Source organism: Camelus bactrianus, chromosome X (assembly GCF_048773025.1).
Source record: "Camelus bactrianus isolate YW-2024 breed Bactrian camel chromosome X, ASM4877302v1, whole genome shotgun sequence".
Taxonomy (NCBI): Eukaryota; Metazoa; Chordata; class Mammalia; order Artiodactyla; family Camelidae; genus Camelus; species Camelus bactrianus.
The window spans coordinates 19,924,187-19,939,393 of NC_133575.1; the positions used below are offsets into that span (position 1 = coordinate 19,924,187).

General features: G+C 43.4%; 1 protein-coding gene across 1 annotated transcript; it reads left to right on the forward strand.

Moving 5' to 3' along the window:
* Positions 1 to 5,166: 5,166 nt before the first annotated feature.
* On the forward strand, positions 5,167 to 8,798 carry LOC105075931 (melanoma-associated antigen B4-like). Its single transcript, XM_074359164.1, has 2 exons — positions 5,167 to 5,648; positions 7,193 to 8,798. Exons 1-2 carry the CDS (start codon positions 5,533 to 5,535, stop codon positions 8,292 to 8,294), a joined length of 1,218 nt encoding a protein of 405 aa, XP_074215265.1. The 5' UTR covers positions 5,167 to 5,532; the 3' UTR covers positions 8,295 to 8,798.
* The last annotated feature ends 6,409 nt before the right edge of the window (positions 8,799 to 15,207 follow it).

Consider the following 15,207-nt stretch of genomic DNA (forward strand, 5'->3'; position numbering starts at 1 on the left):
AACCCAGAAAGCTCATCACCAGATATTTGATAAAGGAAAAGTACCTGGAGTACTCATGAGCTCCCAACGGTGATCTTCCAATGCTATGAATTCCTGTGGGGTCCCAGAGTCCAAACTGAAACCAGCAAGAGAAAAGTTCTGAAATCTTTGACTGAGGTCAATGATATGGTCCCATTTCTTCCTATCCCTTTATGAAGAGTCTATGAGATGAGGAAGAAAGAACCCAAGACAGAGTTACAGCCAGGGTTGGCACTATTGCTGTAGCTAGGGCATATTTCAGGGTCATATCCAGCAACTTTTTGTTCCCCTAGTGAAGTCTTAGACAGGTTCCTTACTTTTTTGTTAAATAGGGCAGTCAACCTTATCAGTAGTGGAGGGCTGCTATTGGGCAAGAGGGAACACAATGTATACCATCTTCATATTCCTGTTTTACTGGGTAACCTGGAGATTTTCCTCCCTTCCTTCCTTTTATTCTTTCTTAATGTTGTTCTTATTTCTTAATCTTTCCTTTCTTGTTAATTTCTAAATGCTGTTCCTTTTAATAGACGATTTAAATAGCTTCAGGAAAAAATTCATGAATCACTATTTTGATTACACATTTATTGCTGTGTATCAGGTTTAAAAGTAGGAGCAGTGCTGTTTTGCAGAACAAATTGGGAAAGTTTCCATCTTATTTTATGATCTGAAACAGGATAATGTGGCAATTGAGTGTTTCTTTGGAAATATGAAAGAACTCAGCAGAAAAATTGTACTCAAGAAATAAAATGAAAGACACTCAACTCCTGGATCCTTTAAGAGTCCAGGATGGATGTTCTAAAAAATTTAAACACACATATACATACACACATAGACACACATACTTGGGTTTATTTAGCTTATTCAAGAATGTAGGATAAATTAAATTTTAATAAATTGGATACCATGTTCATTGTCTCACTCATTCCCTAAACATTAATTGATTATCTACTTTTTGGAAAACACCATGCTATTTCGGGGGATGCCAGGATTTCTGTGATAGGAGCAGTTGGAAGTTGGTTGGGTATCATGGTAGCCTGGAGGGATAAGTTAAAGGAGGAAGTAGAAGGCAGGAATCTAAGCAAGAGCAATTAAGCATAAATGCCCTGAGAAAAGCCTGTTTAGGATTTGGGAAAATGCAGTTCTTCAATGGTACTGAAGTTTAAATTTAGCTATACAGTGGTTGGTAAGATTGTGGGAGGGGTGAACAGGTGACAGACCCTAGATGATGAGTTGTATATTCGCCAGACTATAGCCTGGAGTGCAAAAATGTCTCTCAGCAGTTACTCTTGACTCCTGGATAAACTAGGGAGAATGTTTCTACTGAAGGAGGCAAGGTAGCTGCTCTGACTACTTTTGCTGCATTTGGGGACTATTTCCAAAGTAATTTTTTTTAACATTCTCAACTGCAAATATAGGCTGCCTTTCATCTAAAAAGTAGGGATAATACAGTGGTTGGAACCAGAAACCCACAGGATGAAGCTGATAGCCGGGAGAATTACTCTTAGGTTTTTATATCTAATCAAGGTGCAGACAACATTTGCTCAATGGGTTTTCAGAAGTGCTATTGTCCAGTGATTCTTTTCTACCTCTCATTATGCCTGTTTCGACAGAGGCATGTTTGGCACATCTATAGTTGTTATCCTATGCCTATCCCACCATTGTACACTGGTTGTGTTGGGACCAATGTGTTGTCTCTGTTTTATAGATGCACACATAAATATGTAATGTGCCCAGCTGGTATACTTAACAACTACATCCCAAGAGTCTCATCATTTGCAGATGGACCTGATTCAGATGATGAGGTCAGAGTTTTGAACTGATGTTGTAATAGGATCAGGCTTTTGAGGATCTTGGGAGAGGGAAAAGTATTTTGCATAAGGTAACAACATGAAACAATGTGGGCTAGAAGGCAGACTGTAGCAGACAGAATTGTACTGGGCCCTTGAGATCTGGTGATCATGCCTTTGGGTACTTATATCCTCAAGTGTGGCTAAGGCCTGTATCTTAATTCTAAGAAACAGATTATGACAAAGGCACAGGGATGTCATTCCAGTAATTACATTACATTACATATCAAAGGTAAGATAACACTCCTCTGATAACAGACATTTTATAAGACATCATTTTACTAACAGATATGCTCTTGAAAAAGAATCTGCCACATTTTGAATGGCCTATAGAGAGGGCAAAGTGGCATGAAATTGTAGGCTGTGTTTAGGTACTGAGGTTAGTCTACAAGCAATAGGGGAAAAACAAACCCTCTAGGTCCTATAGACAAAAGGAAATGAAAGCTGGCAAACACACTGAAGCAGCTTGTAAGTGGATTTTTCTTAGCCACTTCCAGCTTCCAGTCTGGCATGTAAGGAGCTTAAACTTTGTCACTCCCATCTTTCCAACAAGAAATAAGCTGAATAAAGTAAAAACTGACCACTGTTCTTAGATCCCTCAGAGAATTGAGGTCACAAAGCTAACTGCTGCCCTCAAATGGAGACACTGAGTGGTGGGTACAGAGAATCACAGCTCACTGCAGCAGAAGTCCAGGAGCAGAAACCAGTGCTGCAGCCAGGACCAGGATAGGAAAACTTAAAGTGTATTTGCAGATTGCTGGAGGCTGACTGTAGACTAGCTTGAGAGTTAAAAATTCTTGGCAGGTCAGGTCTAATAGGGGCCCTGTTATTTTACAACAATCGCAAATGAATGAAGTGTAAGTGATATTAGATAAATAAAACTGTACAAAACAGGTATAAAAGAGACTTGGCAATTATAAAGGAACACTACAAATAAGTACTACCAATCTTTCAAGGTAACAATTGATGGACAAGGAAAAAGTTCTATCTAAAGAAGAATTTCACGCAATAAACTCAAAGAACTTCAGAATTAGAGAATTACCATCCTGTAGCCCCTAATGAATTAATGGACAAAGATGATGACTGCCAACTTACCACGAAGGAGACAAAAGACATTATGTATTTTCTAATGGAAGTGCACACTGTTACCTCTAGATTGTGCATGCCAATAAACAAACAAATCCTAAACCCTAATATGAACAAGATTCTACCTATAAAAATTGAGGATTGTTAATGATGAATGGCAGGAAATTGGATTCATTATTCTATTCTCTGTACTATTGTATATGTTTGAGAATTTCTATAATAAAAGGATTTTATTTAATTATCAGGCATCAACAGAAAAATTCAAGTAAAATGGAACATTTTTAGCAAATTAAAATTATTAAGTAGGTCCATAGCCAAATAGAAATCTTTAATCACACAGTACAAACTGAAACTGCAGTTCAACTCAAGGCACCATCAAAATAGTTCAAGAGCAGCCAGGTTTGGGGGCCTGGTACACCAAATAGTAAAGGAAATACTAATCAATATCTCATATAAACTCTTCTAAAACATACAGAAATATTGCGAGTTGTTCAACCATTTTAACAGGCTACCTCTCCTTGATACAAACACTAGATGAGGATCCCTCGATAAAACAACACTTAAGCCAAGCTCATCCACATAGAGACAAATATCCTAAATAAATTCATAGTATTTCCAGTATAGTAGTGAATTACCATCAGAAAATACAGACAACTAGAAATCATTACATTAGCAAAAAAGGGAAAAAGCATGTGACCGTGTGCAAGGGTAAAGAAAAAGCCTTTGACAAAAATTCACACCAGTTCATGGAAACAACTTTTAGCAAAATAGCATTAGAAGAGAATTTTTATTTCACAGAATCTACAATGAACATACTAACTGTGAAACATTAAAGCATATCGAATAGAGTCCAGAAGACAAATATATATGGTATTAAACCCGCTGTTTACAACTGGATGAAAATATGGAGATAGTACACAACTATTACACAAGAATACAAACACTAAAGTAAATAAGAGGTAAGAATAGTGAAAAGAAAGAAATAATAATAAATATGATCTCCTAACTAAAAACTGTGAAGTAATTGATGTAGAAAATAGTCATATATATATGAGGACCCTTAGAAAGCTGATGTATAAAAAATCACTATAGCAAAATTAGGAATCCTGCCAAACAAATTCACCAGCAAATTAGAACATGTAATGGAAAATACACCATTCAGAACAATAATACACAAAATACACTCAACAGAAAGCTGAACATGAGTGTACAAATTCTTTATAAGGCAACTATAAAAACGTTCTGACAGGCTTAAAAAAAGAAGTCTCAAATAAAGAGGTATACTATGTTTACTCATGGGAAAGGAAATATTGTACAGATGTCAATTCTCCTTAACATGTTGACAGATTTATTGCCTTATTTATAGCTGCAAAGATGACAACCAAACTCAGGCTGCTGTTTTTCATAACTAATATCCACACTGCAAAATTAAAGGAAGGATAACAAAAAAAAAATCACTAACAACAGGAAAAAAACAAAAATGATAAACCCCTAAAAGACACTAAGTACGTACTGAACTAAACCTTATGTGTGGGCAGGTGTGGGAGTACTCTGAGGTTGAGACAGGTCTACCACCTGTAAGAGAGGCAGATGACAGGATTAGATCGAGGAAAAATTTTAAAGTTCAGCCCTTAATTCTTCCATTGTGCCCTGGGACCATGTTTTTCTACTGCTTTACTGAAAGAAACTGAGACAGCATTTCAGAGTTCACATGCCAGGACCATGGGGGTAATATCAAGGTGGCACCAAAGTTTGGGTTGGATGTGTCAGTATAGTCCAGGGGCTGTGTTAAAAAACTGTCTGAAACCTCATTAGTGGATGATAACTGGACTTACTAAGTTACCATCTTAAAACACTATTAGGCACGGAATAACAAAGAAAAGCAAGTAGGACGGTAACTGCACATAAAGACAGAGATTCATTTCTGAACTTTTGGGCAATGCCCCTGATGAAAACAAAGGAAGATTACAGTGAGAACTGTCAGGCTAAGGAGCCCCTTTACTAACTCCTCTGGGATTTTGAGGGCCATGGTTGGGGACAGGGATAGATTCATGCCAGAGCAGGAAGAAACCCCAGGCCCTGCCAGCAGTCAGTGTGAGGACTGAGCGGCTCCACACCAAAGAAGACATGGGATCCCACAGACTCTCCCCGCCATCCTCCTCACCTCAGCATCAGGAGGCTCCAGGCAGGTGTGGCCAGATGAGATGTACCTGCACTTCACACCAGGAGGCTCAGGGAGCTGATGTCTTTGATGTTGAGGCCTTGGCCTCGGGTCGGCAGATGGGAGGTAGACCAGCACCTGCTGGCAGTCAAGGGAAGACCCTGAGAGAGGACTGAGAGGAGCACCCACCAAAAAGAGGGGCCCAGAGAGCTCCCGACTGTCAGTCTTGAAGGCCCCAGACATGGCTGCTAGGCTCAGGCCCCAAACACTTCCTGCTGGGGTACCCGAGGGAAGTGAGAGGCACGGTCTGCGCCCAGCGGACTCAGCTCAGCAGAGGGAGAAGCCCCAGGACCCGCTGAGAGCCCACGGAAGGTGCACACGCTCCTCGACCCGCCGGCTCTCCCCCGGAACCCCGCCCCCATGGCCGCGCCCCTGCTGTCCTCCCAGAGGCCCGGATGTGCGCGACCGGAAGCCAAAGCGACGGCCCTGTCACCACACTCAGGGCCTGACGCCATTCCTGAGAGCTGCCGCCCAGGGTGAGCAGAGGGAGGAGCCCCGCGTCCTGTCAGGTGTCCAGGTGTGAGGTATCCTGAGTTACGAAGGCGGGGACACGCCCCCGACACCCCGGGTCCCTTTGCCCCCCAGAAGAGGCGGCCCGCCAGGCCGTGCCCTCCCGCCCCTGCTCTGGGCCCCGGAGGACCCCGCGTGGCTGTTAGGCCCAGAGTCCCCTCACTTCCCCGCGGGGTGCCGGGGAGGAGGCCTTGGTCCCAGGCTGGTGGAGCCCGGCTCAGCTCAGTAGAGGGGGAGCCCCAGGCCCTCCGGAGTGAAGGAGAGACCCTGCGGGAGCACCGAGGGGACCCCACACCCGGGAGCGGGGGCCGCAGACCGTGCTCCTGACAGCGGCCTGGGGGTCGGGGCAGGGCTGAGGGCTGAGGGCTGAGGCCGGGCGCCCTCACCTCGTGCCCGCTCCGGACAGCGGCCTGGGGGTCGGGGCAGGGCTGAGGGCTGAGGCCGGGCGCCCTCACCTCGTGCTCGGAGAGGCGGGAGGCGGGAGGCGGGAGGCGGGAGGCGGGAGGCGGGGCCTGGTCTGAGGGGCTGGCGGCCTGGCAGCACGGGGCGGGGGGTGTTTCTGGGCCTGGGGAGACTCAGGGTGAGTCCCGCAGGCCTGTGAGACCACCCTCCCCGTAACAAGGGCCCCTCGGATCCCTCCCCGACGCCAGCCACTTCCTGCCAGCCAAACACTGAGAAGTGAGGCTGCTGTCTGCGAGGGGAGGGGCTCGAGTGAGGCACGGTGTGGAGGGGCGAGCGTCAGCCACAGGGCCTCGACCTGTCTGCTGCAGGCTGCAGGCTGGGTCGCACTCTGGCCGCTGGGGCTCCGCAGTCACCCTCCCTTCCCCCAGATGAGTCTCCAGGAGGTGCTGCCATTGGTGGGAGTGGACAGCCCTCAGGCCAGAGAGAGCAGCTCCAGGCTGCACCAGCGGTCCAGGGAGGACCCCCAGTGAGGACTAGGCCAGTCCCCCACCCTGAAGAGAAGGGACCAGAGAATGTGGCCTGTCCCCTCCTGTCAACCCTTAAAAGCCCAGGAAAGGACTGTCAGGCTGAGACTTCCATCACTTCCTCTCTCAAGTCTAAGGGAGGTTAGACCTCTGTTCTGAAGGGGCAGCCACCGGACAGCGGAAGGGAGGGTCGCGGGCCCTTCAGTGGTGGGCTGGGTGCTCCCCCTTGTCCTCCTCGTGGCTCACACGGGAGATGGTAGAGTCAGCTTGAGAGCAGCAGAGGGGAGGGGGTGGAGTCTTGCCAACAGTTGTCATCCGGACTCTGAATGTGACCGAGAGGAACTACCTCCCCTGCCAGCCCCCACTGTCACCCCAGTAAGGCCCAGGCAGGGCTGTCTGGCTGCGGCCCAAGCCTCAGTCTGACGTCGTCCACAGCGTCCTCAGGGCACAGGCTGACCAGGAGAAGGCAGCCCTGCGGGTCCTGGAGCGGTGCCCTCAAGGACCCTGCAGAGGCGGCCTTGGTGAGAGCCAGGGAGGAATCTCCCTGCTGAGGGTGCTCAGGCATCTCCCTGTCCCTCCTCCAGGTGTCCTCCTCGCCTGCTTCCCTGCCCGCAGTCCTGCCTGCTGCTGTCCCTGACCTGTGTCATCATGCCTCGGGGGCGCAAGAGCAAGTGCCGTGCCCGCATAAAGCGCCACCAGGCCCGGTTGGAGACCCAGAATCTCCAGGGTGCACGGGCCACTGAAGCTGCCGCAGCAGAGGGGGAGACCCCCTCCTCGCCCTCTTCTGTTTCTCAGGGTTCTCCCCCGAGCTCCCCTGCCGCTGGCACTAGCCAGCAGCCTGAGGGAGCCGTGGCCCCCAGCTCTCCCGAGGCGGGGGGTGCGTGCTCGGGGTCTGAGCAAGGTGCCCAGAGCCAAGAGGAGAGGGCCAGCGCCTCCCAGGCAGCATGCTCCGCTCAGAGCTCTCTCAGAGATCCTCTGACCAGGAAGGCGTGCAAGTTGATGCAGTTCCTGCTGGAGAAGTACAAGACCAATGAGCCCATCACGCAGACAGCCCTGCTGAAGATCGTCAACAGGAAGTACAAGGAGCACTTCCCCGAGATCCTCAGGAGAGTCTCTGAGCGCTTGGAGCTGGTCTTTGGCCTGGAGCTGAAGGAGGTCGACCCCAGCAGTCACTCCTATGCCCTGGTCTGCAAGCTGGGCCTCCCCAGCGACGAAAATCTGAGTGGTGATAGGGGGCTGCCCAAGTCTGGTCTGCTGATGACGCTCCTGGGCGTGATCTTCATGAAGGGCAACCGTGCCACCGAGGAGGAGGTCTGGGAGTTCCTCGGTGCGTTGGGGGTCCACCCTGGGAAGAGGCACTTGATCTTTGGGGAGCCCAGGAGGCTCATCACCAAAGATCTGGTGCAGCAGAAGTACCTCGAGTACCGCCAGGTGCCCGACAGCGATCCTCCCCGCTATGAGTTCCTGTGGGGCCCGAAGGCCCACGCTGAAACCACCAAGATGAAAGTGCTGGAGGTTCTGGCCAAGATCAATGGTACGGTCCCCAGGGCCTTCCCCAAGCTGTATGAGGAGGCTCTGAAAGATGAGGAGGAGAGAGCTGGGGTGAGAGCTGCGGTCAGGGCTGCAGCGCGTGCCAAGGCCCGTGCATGTTCCAAGGCCAAGTCCTGCAGCTCCTCCCAGGTCTAGGGAAGCCGGGGCAGCTTGTTCACTTTGTGTTTAAGAGATCAGCCAAGCGTCTAAGTAGTGCATGGTAGTATGGGTCCAGGGAACAAAGTATCAATTTTATTGGGTTTTTTTGTTGTTGTACATGAGTAATTTGTAGGTCTTTTTTAATTGTTTTTTCAAATATTGCTTTTAAATGAAAGTTTATTTTGCTTCAGAGTCTAAGTTTATTAATAGCATGTATGTCACATTTATTATTGTTCAGTGTTAAGAGTATGTTATTTGTAAACAAATTGAAAAGCCGATATTATTTTCCTTTTGCTACAGAACAAGGCAACATGGCATTGGAATAGAATTTTTTGCAGAAATGTGAAAAAATCCCACAGGATAATATTTGGGATCACAAAGTGCTGGAATAAAAGTAAAGCTGGTTAATTGTTACTTTGCCTTGTTTGTGCTTTCTGTAAAATTAAATAATATGCACCTAGATTTGCTTAGCTTATTCACTGTATGAGAAATTATAACATAATATAGTAGACTTCTTGCTCTCTCCTTTTTTCTCTCACATTAATTGACCATCTTCCCTTTAGAAAGCTCCCTAATATTATGGGGCTGGTACGATAATGTTGCCCAAGCCACTGCCTCTTAGTATTTTAGGGTCTAACAGTAGCTATCATGTAAGGGAAATGGTGAGATATGTAGGCCCCCGACTGTGGGAACAAAGAAACGAGCTTTGGGCTGGAATGGTAAACAAGTCATAATAAGCTGCAGACTCAGAGGTGAGAAGGCTGGTTAGCCAATGACAGGTAAGATCCCCATAGGGGGGCAACCTAAGACAGGCACAGCCGCTTGAGGCCAAGAAGAATGTTGTTAAGCAGCTGTTTCTCATACATTCCGCCCTGATAAGCTGTAAGGCTCGCTGGTGCCAACACGAACATGATTTACCAAAACATAAAGGGTCTTCTGACCTTGAGCCAGATGCTGCCTGTTAACCATTTCCCTTGTCATTCTTCTTAGCTATATAAGACTGTGTAACTTAAAGCTTCAGAGTAGCCATCAGCTCTCTCTGCATACAGTGTGTATGTGCACATGATATCACGACACCAACATTTGGTGACCCCAACATGGTATCAGCACGGAGACTACATGTAAGGAAGGGGAAAAATTTATATCAGGGATTTTCAGCCTATCAGACATGCCACGAACTAACCATGGGACAGCAGCTGACAGTACAACAGAGGATTTATTTAAAGGCTATTTCAAATTGGGGCACCCTCCCAGGTGCCCCTCAAAAACAAATATAGGAAATCGTTGTCAGCCAAAGTCCCATCCCACCATTTCTGACCTCATTGCAGCTTCCCCCAGGAGCACAAGTTTAGATACTATTGATAATGAATTGAATAAGTGACAGTAATAAAACCTACTTAATGTCTACTGGAGTCTGGGGACCTTTACCTTCTGGGTATTTTGGATTGCTAATAGGAAAATCATCTGTGGGCTTGAAAGGGTTAACAGTTTTACCTGGTGTTATTAATAATGATTATACTGGAGAAATTAAAATTATGGTTCATGCCTCTTCTTATTACATTATTCCTTAGCAATCTCAAATTGCTCAAATTATTTTAATAACTTATTTACCTGCTCAAAAATTTGCTAAAAGTAATAGAGGAGATAAGGGCTTCGGACAGGACAACAAACTTTTTGGATATATTCAATAACCAATAACAGACCTATATTAACAGTTTCAATACAAGAAAAACAACTTACGGGGTTATTGGACACAGGAGCAGACAAAACTATTATTTCTAGTTTTCTTTGGCCTTCTGATTGGCAAAAACACAAATCTGATGTTACTGTACAAGGAGTTTATAGACTATTGGCACCTAAAATAAGTTCTCACCCACTAAAGGTCCAAGGGCCTAAAAATAAAATGGCCTTTGTAACTCCTTTTATACTACCAATACCCTGCACTCTGTGGGGCAAGGACCTTCTTGCTCAGTAAAACCTAACCTTAAAGACTGATCCTTTTTAATAGGGGCTGCTGCTACTATCCCAAATATTATTCCCATTGCTCTAACATGGACCCAACAGCAACCTATTTGGGTGGAGCAATGGCCCCTTCCTAAAGAAAAACTACAAACATTACAAAAATTGGCTACAACTAAAGCTGGGTCATTTGAAACCTTCTACTAGTCCTTAAAACACACCTGGTTTTGTAATAAAAAAAAATCAGAAAAATGGAGGTTATTACAAGATTTACGTGCTATAAATGCTATAATGCAACTTATGGGACCCCTATAAAAGGGGCTACCCAATCCTTAACTTATTCCTGACTCTTGGCCCTTAATTGTTATTGACGTAAAGGATCGTTTTTTCTCATTACCTTTGCACAAAGCTAATAAAAAAAAAAATTTGCCTTTACTGTTCCTACCTATAACAATCAGGAGATTCCTAAACGTTATCAATAAAAATTCCTTCCTCAGGGTATAAAAAATAGTCCTACTATATGTCAGCAATTAGTAAAAAAATTTTAAAACCTATACGTCAACAATTTCCTCAAATATATATTTTTCATTATATAGATAACATCTTACTGGCTGTAAAAAACAAACCTAATCTTCTATTGTTTCAAAAAAACTTACATTTTTACAAACTAAGGGCCTTTTGTTGCTCAAGGTAAAGTACAGAAAATGCAACCTTAAAAATTTCTTAGGATAACAACACACAAACTATTAGGCCACACCATATAAAATTAAATATCAAGCCTTGTATAACATTAGTTCAATTGCAACAATTGCTAGGACATATTGACTGGATCAGACCTTTTTAAAAAATATCTACAGTCCAATTACATCATTTATTTCAATTGTTAAAAGGAGATAAGAAACCTGCCTTATTACGTACAATAACCCCTAAAGCTATCAAAACATTTTAAAAGGTTAATAAAACTTTAAATTGTCAATTTCTACACCGGTTACAACCTAAATTACCTATTATTCTTATTGTTTTAAATACATCTCAAACACCTACAGGGGTACTTACACAAAAAAGGGACACTTTATTTTTATTAGAGTGGGTTTATTTGTCTCAATCATTAACTCCTGCCTTAACCACTACTTATCATGATATCATAAACAAAACTTGACATCGCTGTTTACAATTAATGGGACAAGATCCTCAAAATATAAATTTACCATGTACTGCCAGCCAATTCCAAAATTATTTTATAAAAAACGAGGATATCCAGGCCTCTTTAAAACATTATCTAAAAAAAAAATTACATTTAAAAATATTCACATCCCCTGTTACAATTTTGCACACAAGTACCTCTAAAATTAATGACTATTATTTCTAAAAAGCCCTTATTGCAGGCAGTTACACTGTTTACTAATGGTTCTCAAAAAACATCCAAGGCTGCCATTGTATGGTTTAATAAAAAACAATGGCATTCAAAATTTACTACAGGACATAAAAGTACTCAGATAGCTAAAATTGCTACAATAGAGCTAGCCCTATTAAAAAAAAAAAACCTAATAAACTTTTAAATATAATTATTGATTTTCAATATATGGTAAATGCATTGCCGTTATTAACCACTGCTATATTGCCTCAAGCATCCTCAAAAATACATTTACAACATTTTTTAAATATTAAAAATTTGCTACACAATAGACAATATCCCTGTTTTATTGCTCATATGCAATCTCATACTAGATAGACTGACACCAGCTAGAAAGTTTATAAACCCACCTTTAGATGTAAAAGGAGTTAAGGTGTAAATAAAAAAAAAACATTTACTGATATTTGGGAAGGGCCTTTTGATGTAAAATGTTGGGAGAGGGGGTCTTTATGTATTGATACAGGTGCTAAATTAAAGTGGGTACCCCAGAAGAGTGTTAAGAAGTTCACTGAAAAGAACAGCTGAAGATGGGTAAAGTATGGTTCTATACCCTTATACTTACTTCTTTCTTCTTTGCATGCTTGCATGCTGAGCTTAATCTATCTTATTGGGCTTATGTACTGAACCCTCCTTTATTCACACCTTTAACTTGGTGGCATGCAGATCCCCCTCTTGCCTCTAATGATTCTGAGTAAACAGGTGAAACATGGGTCCCACTGGTGACCAGTACTGGAAATTATCTGCGCAGCAACGATTTTTTGATCCTGTACTCTTATAATCCTCCTATATGCATCCAATTTAATAACACAAGTAATTCTCCTTGCATACAATTACAAGCTCAATTGTATTTATATTACCAACCTAAAAAGGGAAACACTACAACAAACTTTACATTTATTACTGCCATATCCACATCCTTTAAAACATTTGTAAATGCCTCTCAAGTTCCTCCTATACTCATTTGCTGACCAAAACCGGACTGGAAGTATAAGTTCTACTTGGTGCAATGGACTCCTTGTCAAATTCCTCAACCTAAGAAAAGCTCCATTTTTAACGTGACTCTACTAAGTTGGGAACCTCATGGACATTTAAGCAGTAACAACATCACCATTCAATTCAATACGAATTCCACAGCGCCCATCACATGGAGTAAACACAGTCTATCCGGGCCTATTCTACAACTCATGGATGGAAATACAATTTTTATCCTATACATAAAACAATTTGGAGGTTAAGGTTGCCTTTTATTAACAGGGTTCTTTATTATGGCCACTATAACAACCATTCTGGTAAATACTCTATAAAACTGAAACAAAATGTTTCCAATTCTGTTATAATATGTATTACACATCCATATATCTTGGTGTGGGGGCCTAACAGGCCTAATATTACTGTTAATCAATTGTATCTGGTTAATTTACCCTCGCCTTTTTAATGCTCTGACTGTTTATCCAATGCTAATGTAACCTCTAAAAATGTGTTGTTATGGTATTAAAAAAAAAAGCTCATGTCTGGTTGCCTGTAACACTTAACAAAACCTGGTCTAATGAACAAAGTTTATATGTACTTTTAGAGTAAACAAATACAAAATATCTTATATTGGCTCAAGTCAAAAAATTGGTTCTCAGAACTAAATTTACAAATCTTTCTCAATGTAGGGCTTTTTTGCCTCCTTGGCATTGCTATCCCATGCATGTTGCGGTGTATATGTTGGTTATGTAAAAAACAACAGGCTCAAAACAAACATTGGCTATGTTGTGGCTAGCCTCTACACAACATGATTGTTTCACTGCTTTAAAACAAAATAAAAAAGGGGGATATGCAGGCCCCTGACTGTGGGAACAAAGAAACGAGCTTTGGGCTGGAATGGTAAACAAGTCATAATAAGCTGCAGACTCAGAGGTGAGAAGGCTGGTTAGCCAATGACAGGTAAGATCCCCATAGGGGGGCAACCTAAGACAGGCACAGCCGCTTGAGGCCAAGAAGAATGTTGTTAAGCAGCTGTTTCTCATACATTCCGCCCTGATAAGCTGTAAGGCTCGCTGGTGCCAACACGAACATGATTTACCAAAACATAAAGGGTCTTCTGACCTTGAGCCAGATGCTGCCTGTTAACCATTTCCCTTGTCATTCTTCTTAGCTATATAAGACTGTGTAACTTAATAAAGCTTCAGAGTAGCCATCAGCTCTCTCTGCATACGGTGTGTATGTGCACATGATATCACGACACCAACAAGATACACCCTACAAAATAAATGAATGACAAGTAAAAAAGAAGGGGTGTGTAAGAGGTGGTTCCAAATGAGAGCAACCAAGAGTAAATTACCTGATGAAGGCAGTGTTGAATCTTCAGAAACTGCCAGACCCTCGGCGGGAGGTAATTTTCAGGCAGGATGCATGGTGGGCTAGATGATGCCGTGCCAGACCCTCAGATGGTCGTCCTCAGAGTTGAGAGTCTAAGCCTGGAATGTAAAACAGATCTTCATAGTTACTTTGGGATGTGGAAAAACCAGAGAATCTCTACCTAGGGAATGGAAGAGGTCCTGTGCACTTGCCCCAGGGCAAGTGAACACTCAAACTAGCTGTCCAGAGAGTTCCTGAGAAATAAGGGTCATATTCCCTTGAAGTGAGATGCCATGAAGTCACTGGATTGTCTCTCTCTTCATGGGATGGGAGAGCCAGGGCTTGTTCCGTTAAAAGGCCATTTTAATTAGGTTCTTTTGAGTGTAATTTGGCAAACTCTATTGGAGGAGGGCTGATTTTTAGTGGCAATGATATGAATGAAATTAGAGGTGGTTTGGATGAAAGGCACCTGGGAGAGAAGTTGTTGGGTCCTTGAGACAAATGAACTTTTGGTTGCATCCAGCTGGAGAAGATAACCCCATTCCCATATTAAATAACAGATGCCCTAATAGGGAAATACTTAGTTTTACTTGCTTGGCAGCATTTTGGCTGATGTGGATTTCTATACTGTTTGGAGTTGCATATTCTCCAATATAGGCTGGAAATAAAATTCTGTGAAGGAATGTTGTAATCATCCGGGGTCAAAAATCATCCTTAGTAATAACTGCCATTCATTAAAAGTACCACACTGCCTCACACTGCCAGGTGGCTTACATACATCACACATGTGTGTGGTCCTACTTTATCAGACTTTGCAGATGAAGAAGTTGGAATGTTCTCAAATTCAGGACTGGTAAGTGACAGAGGTGGGTTGGACTCTGGCTCTGAATTCCTCTAGAGCCCACACTGTGCCACTTCTCACAGCCTGAGGCTGACCTTGTGCCATTTAATTCATTTTTCTGCTCACTACTCCAAAGTGTATTTCAGGTGTTAAAAAGCAGGACTTCATAGCCCAAACATGGTTTTGGAAAAAATAGCCCCAGGAATAAGCAATAAAAATACCAAAATAAAAGTGAGGTATGAATGAAAAGATAGCACTCGGTGACAATATCATTATCTATGAAGGAAATGTCAGTAAACCTAAAAAGATCAGGGGCCCACAAAATCATTTAGTTCAGCTCCTTCCCTGTGGAA